Raw genomic sequence first — 22,000 nt, 5'->3', positions numbered from 1 at the left:
CAAATAACGCTATTGGAACCTTTGAAATATACTTCATGACCCTTTTTATGCATGACTACACATAGGAGATCATTTAATGATTTCAGGATTAACTGTTTATAATACTGAGGAACAGTTTACTCAAGATATGTCAGTACAACAAAGCTTGATTGATTTTTCAGCTTCATCTTGTCATATAACTGCTATTTTTGAATTTTATCAAATTATCATGATTATCAATCATCTTAAGTAAGAATGGCTCGTTGTTATTTGGATAAAAAAATAAACTCCCTTCAGTTACAGAAGAGTAAGAGAAACCATGCGTTGTAATTTTACACAGAAAAAAGCCTTAAAAAATTAGGCATACAAAGAATCTTGTATCTTAAATTGACAAATTAGTGAAGATGTAAGAAAACATTGAATAAATTAAGCCACAGTTTTTAAAAAAAACAAAACAAAAAAAAAACCTACACAACAAGCTTATAACTGAGTTACAAATTAGTTAGAAAAAGTGTTATATATATATATATATATATATATATATATATATATATATATATATATATATATATATATATATATATATATTTTTTTTTTTTTTTTTTTTTTTTTTTTTTTTTTTTTTTTTTTTTTTTTTTTTGCCGTTTAACTTAATCTAAGCATCTTACTTACACTTTATTGATTTTGACTGAAATTGCTTTATCCTAAAAGTCTTTCCTCTCTCTGGATATTAGATTTGTATTCTGGGGTAATACATGGAGTTTTCACCACAAGACTATTAGAATACGCAAGTTTATTTTCTCATATGTAACAACCAAGTCATCAAAACACTCGTCCTGTGTTTTGATAAAAACAAAGTATAATTTATAAACTATAATAACTTACAACAAACAATTTCAATATTCATCAAAACTTTAACAATAACAAAACTAATACAATTCCTTTTTTTTTCATGCTGTATGGATCAATCAATGACATTCAGTCAATATGTCACTACTTGTTCCACTTGTCAAGGTGTGGTTCAACTCTTCCCTTCTTGTCTTTGTCCGATAAATTAAACGCAGCAAAAATTAGTGAAAGCTGAAAAATAATTGTTTGTATTCCATTTAATGGAAAGACAAAGGGCCTTAAAAGGAAAACCTTATTTATCATTTTATTTTAAGGATGAGCGGAAAACAGAGAATAAGCACCATTATAAAATGTCAAAGAAAGGATGTAATTGAGTACATGTACCAAAGAAAATTGGTTTCCTGTTCCAGCTAATTTTATATAAATAATTAACTAAATATATGAAATAATTCTGTATTCATTTTACTTTGCTTGATCAAAAAGAATATATCTTAGCTTTCACCTACAGTTCTGCTGAAAAAAAATACTACCAAGAAATTTAAGAATACTGATGACTGCAAATATTTACACTCACTTGTAAAATCAACCCCACTCCTAGGGCCAGAATAGCAACTGGGGGGCTTCCCAAAGACACGTTCCATAACTCTTCAAAGCATCCCTGTGAAAGAAAATATTTTTAACCTATGTTAACTACTTGCGATGCTCACAAATATGCTATATTATTGTGTTTCATTCTCTTTTGTACCTTATTTGCATTGATTCCGGTGGTAGCTTCTGCGCATGTCAAATTCCCGGAAGTAGGAAGTTGATCACAACACACAATTGGGATTTTCAATGTATATAGATTTCCCTTGGCGACAACATTAGACTTCCAATGATTTGTCCCCTTGAAATCATTGTATCCATAAACACCACAACATTGATACTAAAATGAAATGCAAGACAACTGTATACCATTTTACTGAACGGAAAATAGCTGGGAAGTTTCTAACATTTCCAACCTTTCTGAAAACATTATACTGATAGATATCATTGATGTTAATAGGTATATGTCTATTTCACACTTCAGGTTGCCTTTTTGTTTTATTTTGTTATTACTTGCTTTGCATGTTGTTTTTTTTAGGTAAATGAGATCACATGCGGTTTAAGACTGCTTCGTCAAATACATGTGCATCTTTAAATTTAAGTTAATAAGTTTTAGATTATGCTCGCAAATTAGCAACCACGAAGTAATAATAACATTCATGAATTAAACATGGTAAACATTTTATCTAACAACCATAATTTTATTATTAAGTCTCCCTTTCCTGACAATCATGAGGGGTAAATGTCTTCAATAAATTATGAATTTCCGCTTAAACAGGTGATAAATAAATCTAATAATCTGTTATTTAATGGCGACGATCTGAGTTAAAACAAAATAACTGTCTCCATGAAGTTTGCTTTGAGAATCAAAAACAGTAAACCTACAGTTAAGGTATCAACCACAAATAAAGCTATTCCATTATGTATCTCCAATAAATAACGACGTAGACCAGCATTTATGAGCATTGAATTAGCATTGTCACCGATCATTTCATATACAAACAAGAAAATAAAACTGATGAATGCTCTTGGAAATTTGCTTTACTTTATAGAAACTTTGATTTTATCTTTGTTAAAACTGTAGGTCGTTATTGTGACCCAGATTTGAACTCAGTATCAGGAAATGAAGAAATTCATACCTGTTCTAAATCTAGACATCCGCATATGAATTTGACATAATGCAGATTGTTTTAAGGTTTTATTTTTGTATGTATATAGGAACCTATAATATGCCCTAACAGAAGCGAAAGTGTAAATTGTGTTTTTCGTTACAATGTGTGTAGATTATAATATGTATTTTAAGTAAATACCTAAACAATATCGTGGAAACAGGACCTGTTCTCTGACATAGTACATGTCTCTTGAGTTTGTAACAAATATAGCTATTTCTGAATTGTTCATTACAGAAACCTAAGTCCCAATGATACTTTACAAGAACAGATGTCCAGTTCTATAATCATACATTTTCATTCTGGATTTCTGTACCTATGTAAGGTAAAATTCTGTAAGATAAATTTTTTTTATATATATTACTGGTACACTCTCTAAGTGAAAGAGATATCTCTTTCTTAGACAGATATCTCTTAAGTTGAGAGATATCTCTGTTTTTAAGAGATATCTCTCTAAAATAAGAGGCATTTCTGTAATTTTAAGAGATATCTTATTTCCGACTAAATAGCAAAAGGGCTTGCCATAGGTTCAGGCACTGACGAGAAGCCGTGGTTTGATGAAATAATATCTTTTTAATTAGATGAAAAAGTATTCATTGTCATGTAATTTTAAGCAAGATTACGCCCTTTGCTTTACAAGGAGAACAAAAGGAACAAAATTTATTCAGTATTATTCTAAACAATTTATTATATATGTCTATCTGAATACACGTATATATGTTAGTATGAAAGCATGTGTTAATTAAGAATATTCCTGCTTATACTAATGCAATAATCTGATTAACAACACAAGCCATTCCAAATTATAAAATTTATTAGTTCGTCTGATTTAGAATTTGTTGCATGTAACTTTAACTTTGTGAATCAATTAGGGGAGAAAGGGTTTACGAGGGGTTATCAAAAAGTTTGTGGACTGACAGGCTGGGATAAAATCAATACTACATGTGTATGTAGTCTGTGCTTGCAAAATTTATAAGTAACATAAAACAACAAAAGTTTAAGAAATGTTGAAAATTTTAGCTTGATACGTTGATAAATTTGGCAAATTATTTTAAAAAAAAAACATTATATGATCACCCGGCGCTGTCGCCGTCTAGTTTCATGACTTCCGACAACGTCATTGTTTCTCAATGTCAGCTCTCTCTACCTCATACACTTATCTTAATGAGATTCCCTGGAGTTAAGTAAGAACTTAAACCCGTCTTGTTTTCATGACTTTACCATGTCACGAACAGCTGCTTTCAATGCATACTAATATTGTAAATGGATTTATACATAGAAAAAGATTCTCACTTGATTATGATAGAATACTTACCTGATTGGAGTTCAATCTCTACAACACATTTCGACGTGACTGACGTTTGACACCCTGACTACAAATCAACATTAACTGTGCATCTTTCATCTCTCTGAATCTTTTTGGGCATTTAAAAACAAGTACTTTTGGATGTATTTTATTTTTCTGTAGCCCGTTTAAACATCCCCTAGGTCTATACCAGTTTTTCCAGGTGCAAAACTTTATAGAATGTTGGAAAAAGAAAACCCTCCCACTTTTTGACGTCATTTTCAAACCCTTTATTGTTTGGACACTCCATATAAAATTTACGATAAAATTTCATTGAAGATACAGAATGGGGTAAAAATTTCAAATTTTACGGAAAAATTGTTTCGTACTACATGCCTGAATTAACGGAATTTTTTATGACAAATGCTCATATCAAATGAGGTTTTTCTCAGTTACACCCAAATAAAAAAAAAACCTCATATTTGAGGTTGCGCCGCCTGGACATATATACCATTGCTTACAAAAACATTAACAATTTATTTTAAAAAAATATAACTTATGATTTATGGTTTATTCTATTTATAGAAAAAGAAGGTAGTAACCAAATGTCTTAAAATTTATTGATGTACCTAAAGCGGTTTTAATTTTGTGGCGCTAGTCCACGAACTTTTGATAACCCCTTATGCTAGATTATTCTCAAAACAAATAGAAAGATATAATTCATACTTAACTTTGATTTAAATATTTTAAAAACTTTACCTAAATAACATTCTTTTAATTATTCATGCTTATTTTGTTGACATTTACGCGAAAAAAGTAGTTAATGTGTTTGAATGGATTTTTTAATGAAATATGAAAAGTATTATTAATAGCATGCAACGTGAAGGAAGAGACTATATAAACCCCTTAGGGAATATGAAAGAAACTAAGTAAATGATAAAGTTTACAAACCTGGAAAGAAATATTTACTTCATTAAAACATACGATAAATAATATCTTGTCACAAATCCTCACTTACATGTAAACAATTTGTTCAACTCTAAATTTAGTTGTGGTACTCAATATAGATTTGCGTTATAAACATTCTTCCTATTTTCAAGGCTCGGAAATTGTTAAAATTTTTGACTACATAATCTTAAGAACTGCTTCTTAAAAATTTCTTGGCATTCATTTTAAATCTGATTCAGCTACAAAATTTGAATAAAATTTAAATAAAATTCAAAAGATTTGCAATTTCAAAAGACTATAGCAACATATCCATTCACTCCGAGCCTGGAAGAAATGGTTTATATAGAGGACTTATATAAAATAACTGCGATATATATGAGGGTGAATTCCTTATGTAGCTTCTCAACTACATGTACTCTTATGAACATACATTTTGTCTGTTAGGTGTTCAGGAGCATTTTATTTTAAAAGATGAAACTCCAACTAAGCCAAGATAGAGAAAATTTTTTCCACATATAGAAGAAAAAAGAAACACATTTTTTATTTTAATTTTGAAGAAATTTTCTCTATCTTGGCTTATTAGTTTGCAAAATGGAATAAAATGATTTTCTTACCCCGGAGAAATTGATGATTACAAGTGATAAGGAGAGACGACGATCAACAACTGTCTAAACATTATAAAAGAGAAGGTGTATAAGAAGTAGTTTGAAATGAAACCTCTCTCAATCATCATAAAGTTAACCTTGGACATAATGAAGTTCCAGCCAAATGTTTCTGTACTGTTTCCGACAAGTCCCTCGTATCTTGACGTGAGAAATGATGTCATCGTTGATTTGATGGAACCCATCACCTTTTATAAAACATAACATAAAAACGTATTAACTTGTAATTTTTAACCAACCATTCGGGTAACTAAAGGGAGTGCATATTTGATGAAAAAGTATTACTTAAGAGTAAAGTTTTTATTCGAGAAATACATGCACGTTTTTTGTTGTATATCATTCATCTGTAGTGTATGATGCTAAAGTTTTTTGATTTCGAGTTAATTTAACCATCTTACCAAACTGTTGGGGAACCCATATACGGCAATCACCAGCATAAACTCCACAACCAACATTAGGATAAGGACCACTGCGTACTTTAAAGGAAGAGGCTGAATTTTTCAACAATTCACAGTACTATAAATTCCTTTAAGTTACATTTTACCTCTATACTTTATCTTAAGCTTTCATAACTTTAAGAATTTAAATTAATTACACAAATTCATACTGACAGTTTAAATGAAATTTTTTTCAAGTTCAAAATTAAAATTCTTTTTGATATTTTTCACAAAATGAAATCAGATTTACCAGTTTGGAGATAGCCGAATATTTGCAGCATCCGGCATAACAGCCGGTAAATGCTACAACTAAGAGCACCAGTCCAGCAATGAAGATCACCAACAGGAAACTGGACAAAAACAACACCAGGTCACGATCACCATAGTAATCTGCGTCCCCAAGACCTGTGGCTAGTATGACGTCATTGATGTCAGTAATAACTGAACCCTTATAAAGGGCGAGGGCATTTGGGATCTTTAGGAAATGTACGGTAAAAGCTACAGCGACCAGAACTAGGAAAAGGATCTGTTTAGGAGAAGTAAAAATAATTAAGAAATAATGAACAAAATAATGGTTTTAAAAGAAAATAGTCTCAAAGAAAGGTAAAGCTTCTGGCATTGTTTAAATGCAGAATTCTCAAGAAATCATTCAACTTAATTATAGGTATAATGAGTAACAGTTCTAGTTTGCAAAGATGCTTAGTTTTTAGCGGATTTATAGTTTGTTATTTTTACTAGAACAAAATCTTACCACATATACAGTGTTGGTACAAACAACAAACAAATGAGTATAAGGACAGGCCATGTTCTCTATTGACGTCTTCTGATTAACGTCCGTATCATCTGACCAGTTATATGTGGATAAACATGGAAATCAGAGATGTCATTGTCAATCCTTTTAAATTCATTTTGAATAAGGTAGAATTTCTTTGTGTTTATGCTGGCTCTTGTAATTGTTTGAGTATTAAAAAAGGGATACTCGATATCATAATAATTTAAACGATACATTTGCATGTCATGATCAGATGAATTGATTTATTAGGAATATTCTGCTTAAATTATTAATTATACATCGAAATTTATAATCATTTACTAAATAACAATTTTCAGGGTTGCAAAAAATAAAAATTATTCCTAAAAAATAATATACAATCAAAATCAAAAGAATTCTTCGTTTTGTCTTTAAGAGTAACCTTTCTGAACTTGGCTCTCTTCCCAGTTGTCTAGAGCACAAATTACACAGACTGAACACTTAACTCAGGTTTGTGTTTCATTATTTACATATATTTTTAGTTTCTTTTAATGAAGTAAACGCTAAAGTACATTAAATTATTTTTAAAATGTACATTATTTTCAAAAGAGAAATTCATTCTGTGATACATGTAACTTGTATATGAAACTTTTCGTAATGGAAAAGGGGAAAAATGATTACAAGTCTCAGTTTATCTTTCATTACAAATGATATTCTTATTACGAACTCTTTTATTAAATAACAGAATACTGTAGTATTTTAATTGATGTAAAACTAAAGAGTTGGTTAAGAGGATATAGTTTCATGGTTTAAACATAACACACCTTTAAAATCTCCTAGCAAGGAAAAGTGATATATTCCTATGAATGCAGATTAAGCTATAATGTTGATGTTTTCAGGACATTGAAGATGGGATATTTATCTTGTTTTACCCGCCTTTTCCTGACTCTTATAAACGGCACAGTTGTCGTAAGTATTGTATGAAAATACGGGCCAAAATAATCAGATGAGCGAAAATATCATGCTCTATAATTTGATATACTAAAAGGCTGTGAATTTCAAAGATACATTAAGAAATTTTGAAATGGGTAAGATAAGTCAAGTAGGACTTGCTCTACTCTACTTCTAAGGTCCACAACCTAAAAATAAATTACAGGACCCGGTACACTTTTACCTGCTGCCCAATATCATTTCCTGTTGGAAATTTGATTTAATTTAATCCATTGAAATAAATATTATTAGATATATTATTATGTAATTATGTTATAAACCTAAAAGATTTGGAGAACAGACATCGTCTATATAAGCTCTCTCCTATAATTCATTTTTAGGATGTGGACCTTTATTTGAGACACAAGTGATGCAAGAAAAATTAAATTTGTTGGCAATTTGACATCTTTTATTGCAAAATTAAGTCATTAATAAAAGAAAATTTTGCCCATTTTTATCTCATTTTCGTTTCAGACAACATGTTTAGTATTTATAGGAGTAGGCGTGGTCATGATTATTCTGCCAGATGTAGGTGTGATTGACCATCTGATTAACAGTAACTCTGTGATGAAACTGCTCAAGGATACCCTGGTGGCCACAGGTCTGGGGTCGGAGAACCAGTACTCTGGTCTGTCGCTTTCCAGCGCTTTTTACGACATTGGCCTGATGCTGGCCGTTTCCTGCGGAGTGATTATGATCGTGGCTATGTTTGGATGCTGTGGAGGATGTTGTAAAGCAAAGTGCTCACTAATTACAGTATGTCTCACTAATTACAGTATATCTCACTAAATACGAGTTAAGAAATTAATCTAAGAATATATTTTATATCTATGCCTATTCCAACTGATGTATCTAAAAATATGCAAAATAACTTGACAGAAGAAGAAGATATCCAAACATTTGTATAAATTCAAATATGTGATTATTATTTTATGAAGAATAACATTGTTTGCATTTCAGTACATTTTCCTGACCAGTTTCTTGCTTGCCGTGGAGCTTATATTGGTCATAATCGTCTACACTGATGAAAAATTGGTATGTCTTATGCCAAATAAATAGTTGAAAATATTTTTATAAACATCAAATTAATTCAAGTGAAAAATGTATTCTTCTTTGTGTAATAATTGTTTATGTAACAATCTGTTAAATCTTAATCAAAAATAGTTTCCTTGATCAACCTGTACTAAAAATAAAAGTCCAATATTTCCATTGATTTTATCGAGTGGTAAAACAACCGATTTTTTACTTCTTGGTGAGATGTTGCCTTCGATTACAGCCAATGGCTCTATATTAATATGTCCCTGAAAGCAGCACGTGCACAACTCGTCATGAATGGGACTTTCGATAAAATGTTTCACTGCTTTTGTTCTTGCTAGGAATGTCCAGATGGGTTCGCACATATATACATGTATCATATTTCATTTATATGGCAAATACAATGCAGACGTTCAAATCAGATACAATTTGTAAGACACTTACACACAATATATTATCATACTATGAATCTTTACATGTAGATTTATAGTATACTAGTATATCCTAACTATGAGCCAGAAGACGATAAATTGACATTAAATTTAAGCATGCAAAAAGTTTTACTAGAGTGTATTTTTTAAAATTCCCATTAGACAATGTGGTCAATTAAACATTTTATTCAATAAATCTAAATACATATACTGTGCTATTTTAGATGCCAAAGTAACATAACTTAAAAGAACAAGAAGATGTGAACAATTTTTGTCGTCTTAAGTTCAAAGATACAAATGCTCTGTTACCAGATCTGTTGAATAGTGTGATTATTTTATCAAAACAAATACACCTGAAGTCATTTTTACAGGTGACTGATTCAATCAAAGGGATAGTCCTGATGACATTGAAGGATTACACGGGACTGGCAGGGAAAAACGTTCAGACTTTGGGTTGGAATTTTGTTATGGTCAAGGTAAACTATCCATTATTAAATTGTCCAAAGAATGAAATTGGATTTCTTTTTCTATTCCATGTTTCACATGCCATGAAAGGCTTCAGATTTTATATTACCAAATAAGTGCCTAATACATATTTAAAAATTAATATTTTGCAAAACATTTCAAATTGCAGTATAAATGTTGTGGATTGATTAATTACAAAGACTTCGAACGTTCAAACTGGACACGCATAGTTAGCACATCAACTTCAGCATACACGTTAAAGACACCAATTGTGTGCTGTGATCCTTTACCTAAATCTGACAATCTGACATGTGCAACACAAACTTCCACCGGAAACACGGCAATAACGGTATTTTCCTCATATTGTTTTAATTTTTTGAAATGACCATGTTGTCAACGTTTTTAAAACCACGTAATGCTGTACATTTTCACAAACAGGGCTGCTTTGACATTGTTTGGGATACATCTTTTGGAAGTGAAGATTTTATTGCAATTGCATACTGTATTGGATTTGCTATTCAGGTAAGGAATCTCTAGGCTTTTCTTTATTAACTTGTGTGCAATTGTCTTTACACTTTGTGTGCATTATTCTGACACATAATTTCCAATATTTCAGTTTGTTTTGATCATTCTGGCTGTACTTGTATTTATGGAAGCAAAGAAAAAGAACCGAGTGGCTGCTGAAAGGAAGCTGCTTAAAGAAAAAAGAATGTCATCTCTTAAATCCATGGACCCCCTACCAGAGAAAAAAAGCACTTAAACTGACGATTTTAAAAATTAAAAAAAAAACAGGATATTTTGTTAATAATTTTTAAATCTGTCAAATTGCCATTATCTGGTAGGACTGTATGTCGTGAGGGAAAAAAGTATCACGATGCATCACCATATTTCAAACAAATATCGTAATAAATCATGATATATCAAGATTATACATTTGCTGGTTTCTCCATAATTATTTATTGATTTTAAGGAATAAAAATTGTCTTTCTCAAAGAAATTTATTCAAATAATCTTTTGCATTTTAAAAAAAAACAAGATTAAATAAAATTAAAGATTTAAATTTTCTTTTCAATTGCTGGAAAAAGAAATCTGACTTTTTAAAATTATTATTATTATATCCTGCCATTTTGATTACTCATATACTCCACTTTTAAGGAAAAAAAACATGTCCATTATATATTTCCAGAATGTATTTTTTAAAAATCACATTATGCTGCGATGTCCATATCGACGCCCTCTGCATCACAATACAATACATCAATTTATCGAGGTATTTTTACACCCCTATGATCTGTTTGGGTGGAGTAACCTATTATATCTGTAAAAGGACAAAACTATAGTCTGTTGTTTTCAGGTTTTTATGGACTTACCACGCCTTTAGAACCTGACGGGTCTCCATTGTGAATCCTTGTTTCTTATTTTTTAATTATAAACCTTGAAATTCTTTTTCATTGAATCTGATTCAGATTTAATAATGGCAAGTTCAATATAAACACCTCAAAGTATGAAATGCATTAAGAAAGGTTTTTATTTTAATTTTTAATGGTCTCTGAAATACTACATAATATCCATTTCGAGTTGCATTGAAACCAGCAACATCTGAATTTCATACTTTTTTGGGAAAGAACGAATCTATTTTATTTCCACACGAGCAGCCTATTTTATTTCACTCAAAATTTTATCATTGTTCATACACATTTTTTTGAGTGTGTGCAATTCCTTTATTCATCGGAGTCTCAATGGAATCTTATCTTTTTCAAAAAGTCATCGTTTTTGAATTTTGCATATCTTGATTTTGATTATAAATCTGCCGAAATTTTGTGTTTATATTTCGTTTGATATCTGCTTAAATGACACTGAGATGAGATGTCGTTTTTGTTGCCTCTTGGGTCATATACAAAAGCTAAATTCAACAGAGGCTTTCCTATGCGTCCGCACGTTGTATTAGTAAAAGTGACATGTTTTTTAGTTCTTTTCTAGATCAACATGACCTAGACCAATTTTTACTTTGCATAATGAAAAAGGTGAAGATAACAAACAGTGATCGATCTCAAAAAACTCTTTAAACAATACAAATCTGTGAACAAGGCAAAAAACAGGGTCCCCTGGAAATTCTTGAGGTGGGATCAGATGTCTAGGAGGAGTAAGTATCCCCTGTTGACCGGTCACACCCGCCGTAAGCCCTATGTATTGATCAGGTGAGCGAAACATTCCGTACTCAAATTCAGTATAAAAACAAAGGCCTAACAATTGGTATGAACAGCCTTGGTTAAAGGTAGCTCTTCACTACGAGACATTCACCAAAGATGAAAATATTTTGGACATTTGTATTAGGTTTCCCCTAAGGGAAAAGACGTTTCATTTTTTATATTGTCTAGCTGTCCGACTGTTCATCTGTCTGTCATAAAATTATGTCTGAGTAGCTACTCTGAAACCCTTCTCTGTTTAGTATTTTGTTATCCATGATCTATCGGTGTCTCATGATGTTGGGATTTGGCAAGCAATAAAAACTCATCATATTAGCGATTCTGGGTTCAAAATAATATTTTTAGCTGAATACATAAAAATTATGGTTTCTGAAAGTTTATTTATGATTTACATTTCGAAAACTGATAGGACAACAACTTTTTGGACTGAGTTTATACTGAATTTAAAACTTAAGTATGTAGTTGCAAATTATTCAAAGGTGTATTATTGCTTTGACTCAAGGAGTAAAAGACATTTAGATGCTTTAAAGATACATGTACGTATAACATGGATATAAAACAAAACATATAACCGGCTGTTTTTTTTACTACAGGAAAAGTGTTATTGAATCATAGAAAAACAGATGTAAACGTGTACAAATAATGGACCTAAGAGAAGACTTAAGAAATCATTGCAGAACATAGAATGTCTTTCGTTCAGTATAATGAACGCACACCCACACCCATACATATAAAAATTTGTGTTATTTTTTTTAATTTGTGAATAGATATAAAGACGATGTTTTCTGAATTAAAGTTGAAGAAAATAATACAAACAAATACATATGTCTTACATAACAGATTAATTGTTCTTAAATATCTAAATGTTCGTCAATCTTGAAAACGTTATAACTTACTGTGGTTTGATTGGTGTTTCACCGTTCTTTATGGAATATCAACACTTTTTCTTCGATTGATTAGCAGCCACAATGGTTCATAAGATGTGAACGCCTTTATATGTATTAGAGTATGCCAGGAAAGGCTAGGAAAGGGGTAGGCGGGGTAGAAGAAATGCAACAAGATACCATGAAGAATTAAGTACCTAAGAGAATATTTCGACAAAAGTGTATTAAATAATCTTGCACAAATGGTTGTTGAAATATTTCAGTCTGCTCCAAATCGAAAATGTCTGTACAATATCGATAAATCTGGAATCACCAAATATACAGCAATGGAAATAATTACACCATAGCCACACAAATATCCAAGGCTGGCGGACGAAAGTCGATTGTCCAAAGCACAGTTCCTCTTTCGATAAAAGGAACTTGTGGAGTTTTTAGCGATCTCTAGTTCCCTTTTCAACTGTTTAAGTCTTTGTTCTAGTTCACTTGAAGAGTTGAACCCCTGCTGACCAATCAATGAACACGGGCACCTGCAACCTATTGAAAACAGATTCGAGTAAATCATGAACTGATTATCTTTTTCCTTTTAATTGATTTACCTGAAACACTTACTTTTTTTCCCAAAAGGAAAACAAGTACTGATTATCTTTTTCCTTTTAATTGATTTACCTGAAACACTTACTTTTTTTTCCCAAAAGGAAAACAAGTACAGTTGTTTATTTCTCATTTCTTTAACGTAAGATAGAAAACGTAAAGAGAAACTGGGGAGAAAATGTTTTGGTTCCAAATAAGATGCACCAGAGCTTAAAATGATAAACTGTTTATTGATGCATGATATGAATATTAGATAAAATATGTCAAGAAGCGTAAGGCAGAATTCTCTTAATCATCTAAATAAAGCAAAATTATATAAATGAAACACACTATTTGTTAAGTATTTTTAAAACAAAATAAAATCAACAGACTCGATTGCAAAACGAACGATCATCGATGCAATACCAACAGTCGTTCACTGAATTGACGCTACATTGCGTGCAAAAAAGAACAGTTATAATCTGATTTAGATGGTGCTAGAGAGTGTTAATTATGGAATAATTTTAGTAGCGTGTGAGGTATTTCTTTGCACTGTTTATGAATTAGTATAGTTATATACATTTACATCTTTTTATTTTTTTTAATTAAAAATATTTGTGATTTGATCTTGAGTGCGGTTCCCTTTTTTTTTTAATCTTCAAACCTATTTAACACAAAAGATGGAATGTTTCTGCAATTCCCATAAACTTCGTAAGATTCAGGGTTTACAAACACACGAAAACCCGAATATTGGCGATGCCATCTTTGTAGCTCTCAAACTTTTTGCATCTGTTACTGCATTGATTCTATTATCAAACACAAGCACTAGTGCCCCGAGGTTTATGACGTATTTTATTATTGATTTTAATTAGTAGTTTCAACCATGCAACCCGCCGTCACAAAAGCTCAGTCGGTAGAGCGCTTGCTATATAAAGGTAGTAACTGTTTCTTCGCCAAGCGCTAGGCACTTTGGAGTGAAAGTTGCGGATCATTCGGATGAGACCTTGAAAAACCGAGGTTCCATGTCACGGCAGGCGTTGGCACGATAGAGATCCCTCAATGCTCAATGGCTTCGAGTGCCGAATTAAGGTCTGAATTTCAAGCCCTTCACCGGTATATGGTGACGTCTCTACATGAGAAAAAAAAACGAATGGGATATAAAACAACATACAATCAATCAATCATGCATGCAACCCTAAGTACTAAACAAACAAAACAAACTCGAAAATAGAATAAAGTTTTATTTAATCTCTTTCAGAATGTAGGGAAGGGGCTTTAAATGTATACATCGTTCAGTTAAAGAAAAGCCTGTTGATTCAGTACGCAAGGTCATTTTCTATGAACGAACAATTTTTAAAATGAGGCAGGCTATTGACAAATAACTTGATGATACAAGGATATTAAGGTTTGAAGCCAATATTTAAAACATTCTAAGGTCGATACAATGACCTTTTTAACTTTGCAAACACAAACTGCCGTTCGGTCAAATGTTGACAGAGGTCTTTCATACAAATTGTTATGTAATTATTTGCAGATTGAGTTAATTGTCTTCGAACTTTCCGTGGACCCGATGAGGACAAGGAGCACACGGTTGGTGTGAACGGTCAACATGGGATGTTCACTTTTCCATGGCACCTGATCCCATTGTTGGATCAGGTGCCATCAACGGGTTTGATCAATCATCAAACCCGTTTTGGCTTTGATAATTTGTATTGTTTAAATGGACTTTAAAAACCGATCACTGTTCGTTATCTTCACATTTTATGACACAGGCTATATTATCTGGGGTGATGACACAGGCTATATTATCTGGGGTGATGACACAGGCTATATTATCTGGGGTGATGACACAGGCTATATTATCTGGGGTGATGACACAGGCTATATTATTTGGGGTGATGACACAGGCTATATTATCTGGGGTGATGACACAGGCTATATTATCTGGGGTGATGACACAGGCTATATTATCTGGGGTGATGACACAGGCTATATTATTTGGGGTGACATGGGGGACAAGATGGTTGCTGTATTTTTCATATTAAATCAAAAGATCGCGTAACATATCTTGCTGATTAAAAAAGTTCTGAAATGCTATCCATCTCAGTAATTTAAAAGCATAAAAACAAAGTAATTACTAAATTTTGCTCAGTTGCTTTGTGAGATGATTGTAAAGATGTGTATTATAATTTTTTGGGCATTATTTAATATATATAAGTGCAGTTACAGAAAATTTACTTTAGTTTTCTAACCGAAATATGCATGGATGTTCCTTAACAAATTCATTTTATACTCCATGTATTTAAGGAATGAATATAATAGCTACCCAATTTATACAATATAAACTGGGTGGGCAGTTTAAGCTTTATAAACCGGTTTATAAAGAAGCCTAAACTGTTCCACCCCATTTTAAACCGTATCATTCCTTATATGTAATTCAATTTTCATTCATTAAGTGTGAAGATGATTGCCTTTAAAAATGACTTCAAGATGTACAAAATTTAAATGTAACGTCATGCAGAGTGATCGATACGTTTTTGACGCAAGTCCCAGTGACGTAGGCAACCCAATTTATACGATATAAAGTAAATTTTTTATTCAATCAAATACCGCGTTATAACCAGAATTAATTATATATGCATAAAATCTCTGATTCAACAGTCATTCATCACTATATTATAATAAATGACTTGATTGTTTTTTCTCAATATTCAGGCCCGTAGCAACGGTTTCAAAAGTTGGGGGGGGGGGGCGACTCTCCCCCCCCCCCCCCCCAAATCTGACAAGCAAAAAAAAAATTACAGTCCATATCCTGGAATTTGCCAGTGCCCGACCTTAAGACTTAAAAAAAGGGGGGTTCAACTAGAATCTAAAGGAAAATTTACTATATAGCAAAATACAATACTCAGAAAAAGGGGGGGGGGGCGCTCCCCTGCTCCCTGCGTTGTACGGGCCTGGCTTAAGCACATGAAGAGACAGAGGACTTTTATATATTTTCATGTGCATTACCCGTGATAAAACCTTTCAAATATATTATTATGTGTTATTACATTGACCTTGAAGTTTGGCCTTCTTTTAAAAATCTTAACGTTGGCCATATCATTTGCACCAGAAGAGACACACAGAACTTTTATATTTCCATATGTCCATTATTTGTGATCTTTCCGAATGCACTCTGATCTTACTTACTTTAAGGATCGTTTATAATAAAGGTTTGGAAGCAACAGTTTTGGAAGATCTGTAGGGAATACAGGGTGATGACTTCAACTTGAAATATGTTAGAATGCAAGACTGAACCTTTTTATGATTAAGAATGTTACTAATGTTCGTAGCATCTATTTCTTTGTTGGCAAATTTAAGATAAGGAATCGACGGTATCTTCTGACACACATGGTAGCTTAAAGAGCATGTGCTTAGCAACGTCCATAATCGCAAACACTAGCTTGTTTTCTGCAGTTGAATAATCTGAGTATGGACTTGCTTTAGCTTCTTCAAATAGTCCATTCAAAATTTTAAGGGAACCGATTAAAGTTTAGTGCGAATGTGTTGAAGACCTAATTATTTATTGACGCAAGGCAAAAGTGACATCATGTAATATTTGGTCTATTGTATGATCGATGTCCATTACTACACCCACATCTAGGTGTACTGTTAAAAAGTTCTATCACATCCACATTGGCACATTGTGGGTTTGAAAGATTCCCTACATTATTTATGTGGTCGTTATATCCATACGGAGAGGCCATTCCCAGTTTCTTGATCCAGTATTCTTCTCACCGTCTACTTAAAGTTGGACTATTAGTTGGATGATTTATCATAACTCTTATCCTCATTGAAAGAAGAGAGTGGCCAAGTGAATTGAAATTATTATAAAGATGGAGATGGCCCCATTATTTATTTCAAACCTTTGCTCCGGCATTCTCTTATTGAGTGAATACTTTGTTTCCCCAATATAAATCAGTCCCCAGAGAGTACATTCAGTTCTTTTTATCTGAAGTTTCAAGTCAACTTTTCACCATTTTTATATTAAAAATTTTGTCCTGTAAGGCCGCTAAAAAACGAAGTATCCTATGAGTATTAGTTGTGACACTATAGTGTCATATATCAATAAAATATATAAGGCCCCCACTTCAATTTAAATGCACGCATACAATATTCTAGCGATAAAATCACCTAAAATATGTATTTCTCTATTTTTTCCCTAATTTTTTACCCTTTCTTTATCCGAAACTATCCTCTGCTACCTCAGGTTGATTGATTGATTGATTGTACGTTGTTTACGTCCCATTCGAGAATTTTTCACTCATATAGAGACGTCACCATATACCGGTGAAGGGCTTCAAATTTTGACCTTTACTCGGCACTCAGGGCCATTGAGCAGTGAGGGATCTTTATCGTGCCAACGCCTGCCGTGACACGGGGCCTCGGTTTTTAAGGTCTCATCCGAAAGACCCGCAACTTTCACTTCAAAGTGCCGAGCGCATGGCGAAGGAACAGTTGCTACCCATTTTATCGACTTGGGTCTGTCGCGGCCGAGATTCGAACTCACGACCTCCCGATCACGGAGCGAGCGCTCTACCGACTGAGCTACCGTGAACGGTGCTACCTCAGGTTGAAGAGATACATACAGAGGAAATTTTGAGTAGCCCTATATGTTGATAACATATATTTACACAAATACTCTAATAATTTAAAAGCATTCTTAAGGCATATGTAGATATCTATAAATAATCAAATATCTTGAGTCTATGCTGTTTAACAAGCCTTATGTAAGAATAAGTTTAACCTAAAAACTAAAGTCACTGGATAGAATTGTCGTTAATTAATTTTCAGTCTGAAGTTGTAAATGATTGATTGATTGTATGTTGTTTTACGTCCCATTCGAGAATTTTTCACTCATATAGAAACGTCACCATATACCGGTGAAGGGCTTCAAATTTTGACCTTTACTCGTGACTCAGGGCCATTGAACAGTGATGGATCTTTATCGTGCCAAAGCCTACCGTGACACGGGGCCTCGGTTTTTAAGGTCACATCCGGAGGACCCGCAACTTTCACTTCAAAGTGCCGAGCGCATGGCGAAGGAACAGTTGCTACCTATTTTTTATCGACTTAGGTCAGTCGCGGTCGAGATTCGAACTCACGACCTTCCGAGCACGGAGCGAGCGCTCTACCAACTGAGCTACCGTGAACGGTGAAGTTGAAAATGAACACATGACAAATTATAACGTGCTCATTTTCAATTTTAGATTGAAAATTAATAAACGACAGAATTATACCCACAAATTTTAAAAGACTTACGTAAGCAAACAGGTTCCTCGCCATCCCACGACCCATTAGAGGTACACTCTCTGGTCAGGTGACCGGATGAGTGACGAAAGTTATCAGAGCAGACGGCAGTGACGTTTCCTCCAATATCTGTATCTTGGTGTTGGATTGCATAAGAGACCGTCGATGAAATTTGTGGACATGAAATTTCTAGAGATGAAAACTCAATTTCATTCATGTTTAATAATACAGGAAATCAAATAAAATAATTGATACACTTCATTAAAGACGGATATAATTTTCAAAAATGCAGTGCAATTGCTCCAAGTGATTTTAACCAATCTTTAAATGGATGCTACACTTTCGAACAGTAAATTATTATTATTTTTTGTGTGACTATTATCTCTCAGATTCTTTTAAATAAATCCATTAAATTTTACATGTTATTGATCTGTACACGTATTGTTCGATAAATTTAACTATCTATAAAACATATGCTCAATGTGTGTCACGCGGACGGATAACTTATTTTGCTTGCAAGGCATGTTGCTTATTGATAAACGGGACATTATCAGTGTGTCCTGCTGCAAATTTTGAATTTACTATGTGGCAGTTAATACAAAATTTACATTTGTTAAAATTTAAATTCAAAATTTATGACAAGACAAAGTCTTCTTATAAATACAACCTGTGCATAGAAACTTTATAATTCTTTTTTTTTCACATAAATTCTTACGTTTACAATAAGGAGGTTCCCCTGACCACGTCCTGTTGGAGAAGCAGGTGCGTTGTAAGTTTCCACTGTGGAGAAAATAACCGCTGTCACACTCGTACGTCGTGGTTCCAACGCAGTCCGTGTAGTTCTCTACTATTCTGGTATTGTTGAAGGCTTGCAGAGTGCACCTCACGTCTTTCCAATTCATTGGTGAATATATAAATTGTAGTTGCTTAATAATGCTACACTTTTTTTTAACAAACGTAGAATAGTATTTATAACTAATTAAATCATTTCATTTGCATGGTACTTTTTAGTAGTATACATATTCTGTTGAAACAGATAAAAGAAATCATTTTTCTGGCTCAATTTTTATTATTATGTTTTGATTTTATACCGTTGCTGAATTTCCATTGTCCACTAGAACTCCATCCAGTCATCACAGCAAAGAAATTAACATGATACGGATTTGAGTGATGGTAGCTCATAAATACGTTCTTATTAACGACATCCCCTTCACCAACTACGATGTATCCTCCAATCCAAGACACCCAAAATAACCTATAGGCAGTTTGACTTAGTACTGTTTGTTGATAGGTACTCAAGCATGGAAGCTGTTTACCTGTTCGGATACATGACTTTTTATTTCCCCAGCCTCCAATAACAATCTCATACAGAGGGCGTGCGTCATCGTCTTCGCTCATTAAGGCAATATGTGCGTCGTTCTTTGCCTTGACCTGGAATGTGTAGAACGATCTGCCTGCAGCAACAATGCAATGCGTACTCAGCTTCACATATTTCCTATTATCCGCCGTCGAAACCTCAATGTCCACAGCTTAAATGACGAGAAAAGAATATTACCGCCATTAAATTTCTCAGATCCCTCAGACAGCAATGAAACGAATATACAAAAATACAATTAGCTCTGGCTGCAAATGCTTAATATAGCAGAAACTAGCCTTATTTAGACAACATACTTATTTTACCTCTTATTTGTGGTAGAAGGACAAAAATCACCGTTCGGTATATTTCAACTTTCATCACTCTAGGCGAACTGTCTGAAAGTGAAATTGAGTTATGTGTAAAGAAATAATAGATAGTGTTATTTGCGGAATAAAATGGCCAAAATCAAATATAAACTGATAGGAGAATGTTCAAGTATATGCTGGTTTCAAGAGACAAGATATGAAGACCGGCAATTTCTGCTAACGAAGCTATCGAGATTCAGTTGGCATATCTTGGATTGTGTGGTCTAATTACTCAGAGAGGAGGATGTTACACCTTTCATGTTGCGGAACAAGAATCAAAATGTAAAGAAAAGGGATGGGTGGGTTTGAAGACATTGATAGTTTTGCATTTTTTTTGTTTGTGTATCTTCTATCGTATTTTTACTGCATACATGTTTCTATGTTGGTAAATTTTTGTCCCCTGCTTTCACTGAAAGTAGGGTATACTAATTTGGGTTTGTCTGTCCGTCAGTCCGTCTGTTTGTCAATCTGTAACACTTTCGTTTCCGCACGATATCTCAAGAAGCCTTTGAGCTTTTGCAATGAAATTTTATAAAATTTTAACTTCTATAACAACTCCCTATGGGCCAGAGAAGACTATTGTTGATTTTGAAGTCAAAAGGTCAAAGGTCAAGGCCATGAATTCATAAATTCTGTCTGTTTTAAAACTTTCCTTTCTAGGCGATGTCTCGAGAAGCTTTTGAGCTTATGCAATGAAATTTAATACCATAACTCCCTCAAAAAGTGTCCCGCCCCGTTGTTATATATAATAACTGACCATATGCTCCTGTGCTAAAAATAGCGCCACGCGACTTTAAATACAAAAGGGTAGTAACGCTTAAACTTTGAGCATGATCGATGCCGACGAATTTTCCATTGACTTTTGATAAAAAAAAAATTAACCAAAATAAAAAAAAACAACGGGACGGGATACTTTGAGAGGGGCGGGCGGGGCCATAGTGAGTTATGTTATAAAATTTCATTGCATGAGCTCAAAAGCTTCATCAGATATCGCCCGGAAACGAAAGTGTTAAAACAGACAGAATTTATGAGTTTATGAAATTGACCTTTGACCTTTTGACCTAAAAATAAACAGCTATGGAAATCCTTTATTGTAAAAGCTCAAAGACTTTCTCGAGATATCGTCTGGAAAAGAAAGTGTTGTACACAGACAGAAATACAAACGGACGGACGAACAGACAGACCCAAATAATATCCTCCATTTTCAGGGAAAGTGGGGGACAACAAAGGCAAGGACAGTGGGGTCATACACCCTACCTGTAGCAGGTACCAGTTTGTGTAGTTATCTTTCTCTAACAGGTACCAGATTTCCAAGCGACCACCCTCTAACAAGTAGCAGATTATGAAGCTATTCCTATCTGTAACAGGTACCAGATAATGAAGCTACATGCTTACTTGTACCAGATATAATCAAGCGGCCTAAGAGGTAGCAGATTTTAAAGCAACCCAACCTGTAACAGGTACCAGTTTTCAAACCAGCCTTTTAAAGCAAGCAGAAGCCTTTCTTCAACAGGTTCCAGATTATCAAACAACCCACAGCTAATAGGTACTAGATTATGAAGCTACCTATCTTTTTCAGGTACCAGATTATGAAACAACCTACACCATACACGACAGATTATGCAGCAATCTACCTCTAACAGGTACCAGATTACCGAGTATGAAGCTACTTAACTCTTATAGGTGCCAGATTATGGAGCCACGAACCAATTATAGGTGCCAGAATATACAGCTACCCATCT

General features: G+C 33.3%; 3 protein-coding genes across 4 annotated transcripts; 1 reads left to right on the top strand and 2 right to left on the bottom strand.

Annotated features, from left to right (window-relative positions):
• Window positions 1-757: 757 nt before the first annotated feature.
• On the bottom strand, window positions 758-6,719 carry LOC133173433 (tetraspanin-1-like). Its single transcript, XM_061308416.1, has 7 exons — window positions 6,666-6,719; window positions 6,165-6,440; window positions 5,876-5,953; window positions 5,558-5,665; window positions 1,574-1,753; window positions 1,403-1,486; window positions 758-1,059 (listed from the first exon to the last, which is right to left on the bottom strand). The coding sequence occupies exons 1-7, from the start codon at window positions 6,717-6,719 to the stop codon at window positions 973-975; spliced, it is 867 nt and encodes a 288-aa protein (XP_061164400.1). The 3' UTR covers window positions 758-972.
• Window positions 6,720-6,781: 62 nt separating this feature from the next.
• Window positions 6,782-10,457, top strand: LOC133173891 (tetraspanin-1-like). The gene is made up of 7 exons (XM_061308958.1): window positions 6,782-6,832; window positions 8,130-8,411; window positions 8,616-8,690; window positions 9,493-9,597; window positions 9,756-9,935; window positions 10,025-10,108; window positions 10,203-10,457. Exons 1-7 carry the CDS (start codon window positions 6,782-6,784, stop codon window positions 10,344-10,346), a joined length of 921 nt encoding a protein of 306 aa, XP_061164942.1. The 3' UTR covers window positions 10,347-10,457.
• Window positions 10,458-12,361: 1,904 nt separating this feature from the next.
• Window positions 12,362-20,284, bottom strand: LOC133173312 (sushi, von Willebrand factor type A, EGF and pentraxin domain-containing protein 1-like). 2 transcript variants are annotated; one of them, XM_061308299.1, is made up of 5 exons: window positions 20,217-20,284; window positions 19,628-20,065; window positions 19,252-19,425; window positions 18,549-18,725; window positions 12,362-13,211 (listed from the first exon to the last, which is right to left on the bottom strand). In XM_061308299.1, the coding sequence occupies exons 1-5, from the start codon at window positions 20,269-20,271 to the stop codon at window positions 12,937-12,939; spliced, it is 1,119 nt and encodes a 372-aa protein (XP_061164283.1). In that variant the 5' UTR covers window positions 20,272-20,284; the 3' UTR covers window positions 12,362-12,936. The 2 variants fall into 2 exon arrangements, with proteins under 2 accessions (XP_061164283.1, XP_061164284.1); XM_061308300.1 differs by having other exon boundaries at window positions 19,853-20,065.
• Window positions 20,285-22,000: the final 1,716 nt, after the last annotated feature.

Source organism: Saccostrea echinata, unplaced genomic scaffold (assembly GCF_033153115.1).
Source record: "Saccostrea echinata isolate AGI-Se365-2 ecotype Australia unplaced genomic scaffold, CSIRO_AGI_Sech_v1 ptg000056l, whole genome shotgun sequence".
Lineage (NCBI taxonomy): Eukaryota > Metazoa > Mollusca > Bivalvia > Ostreida > Ostreidae > Saccostrea > Saccostrea echinata.
This window is presented reverse-complemented; position numbering and strand designations above follow the sequence as displayed.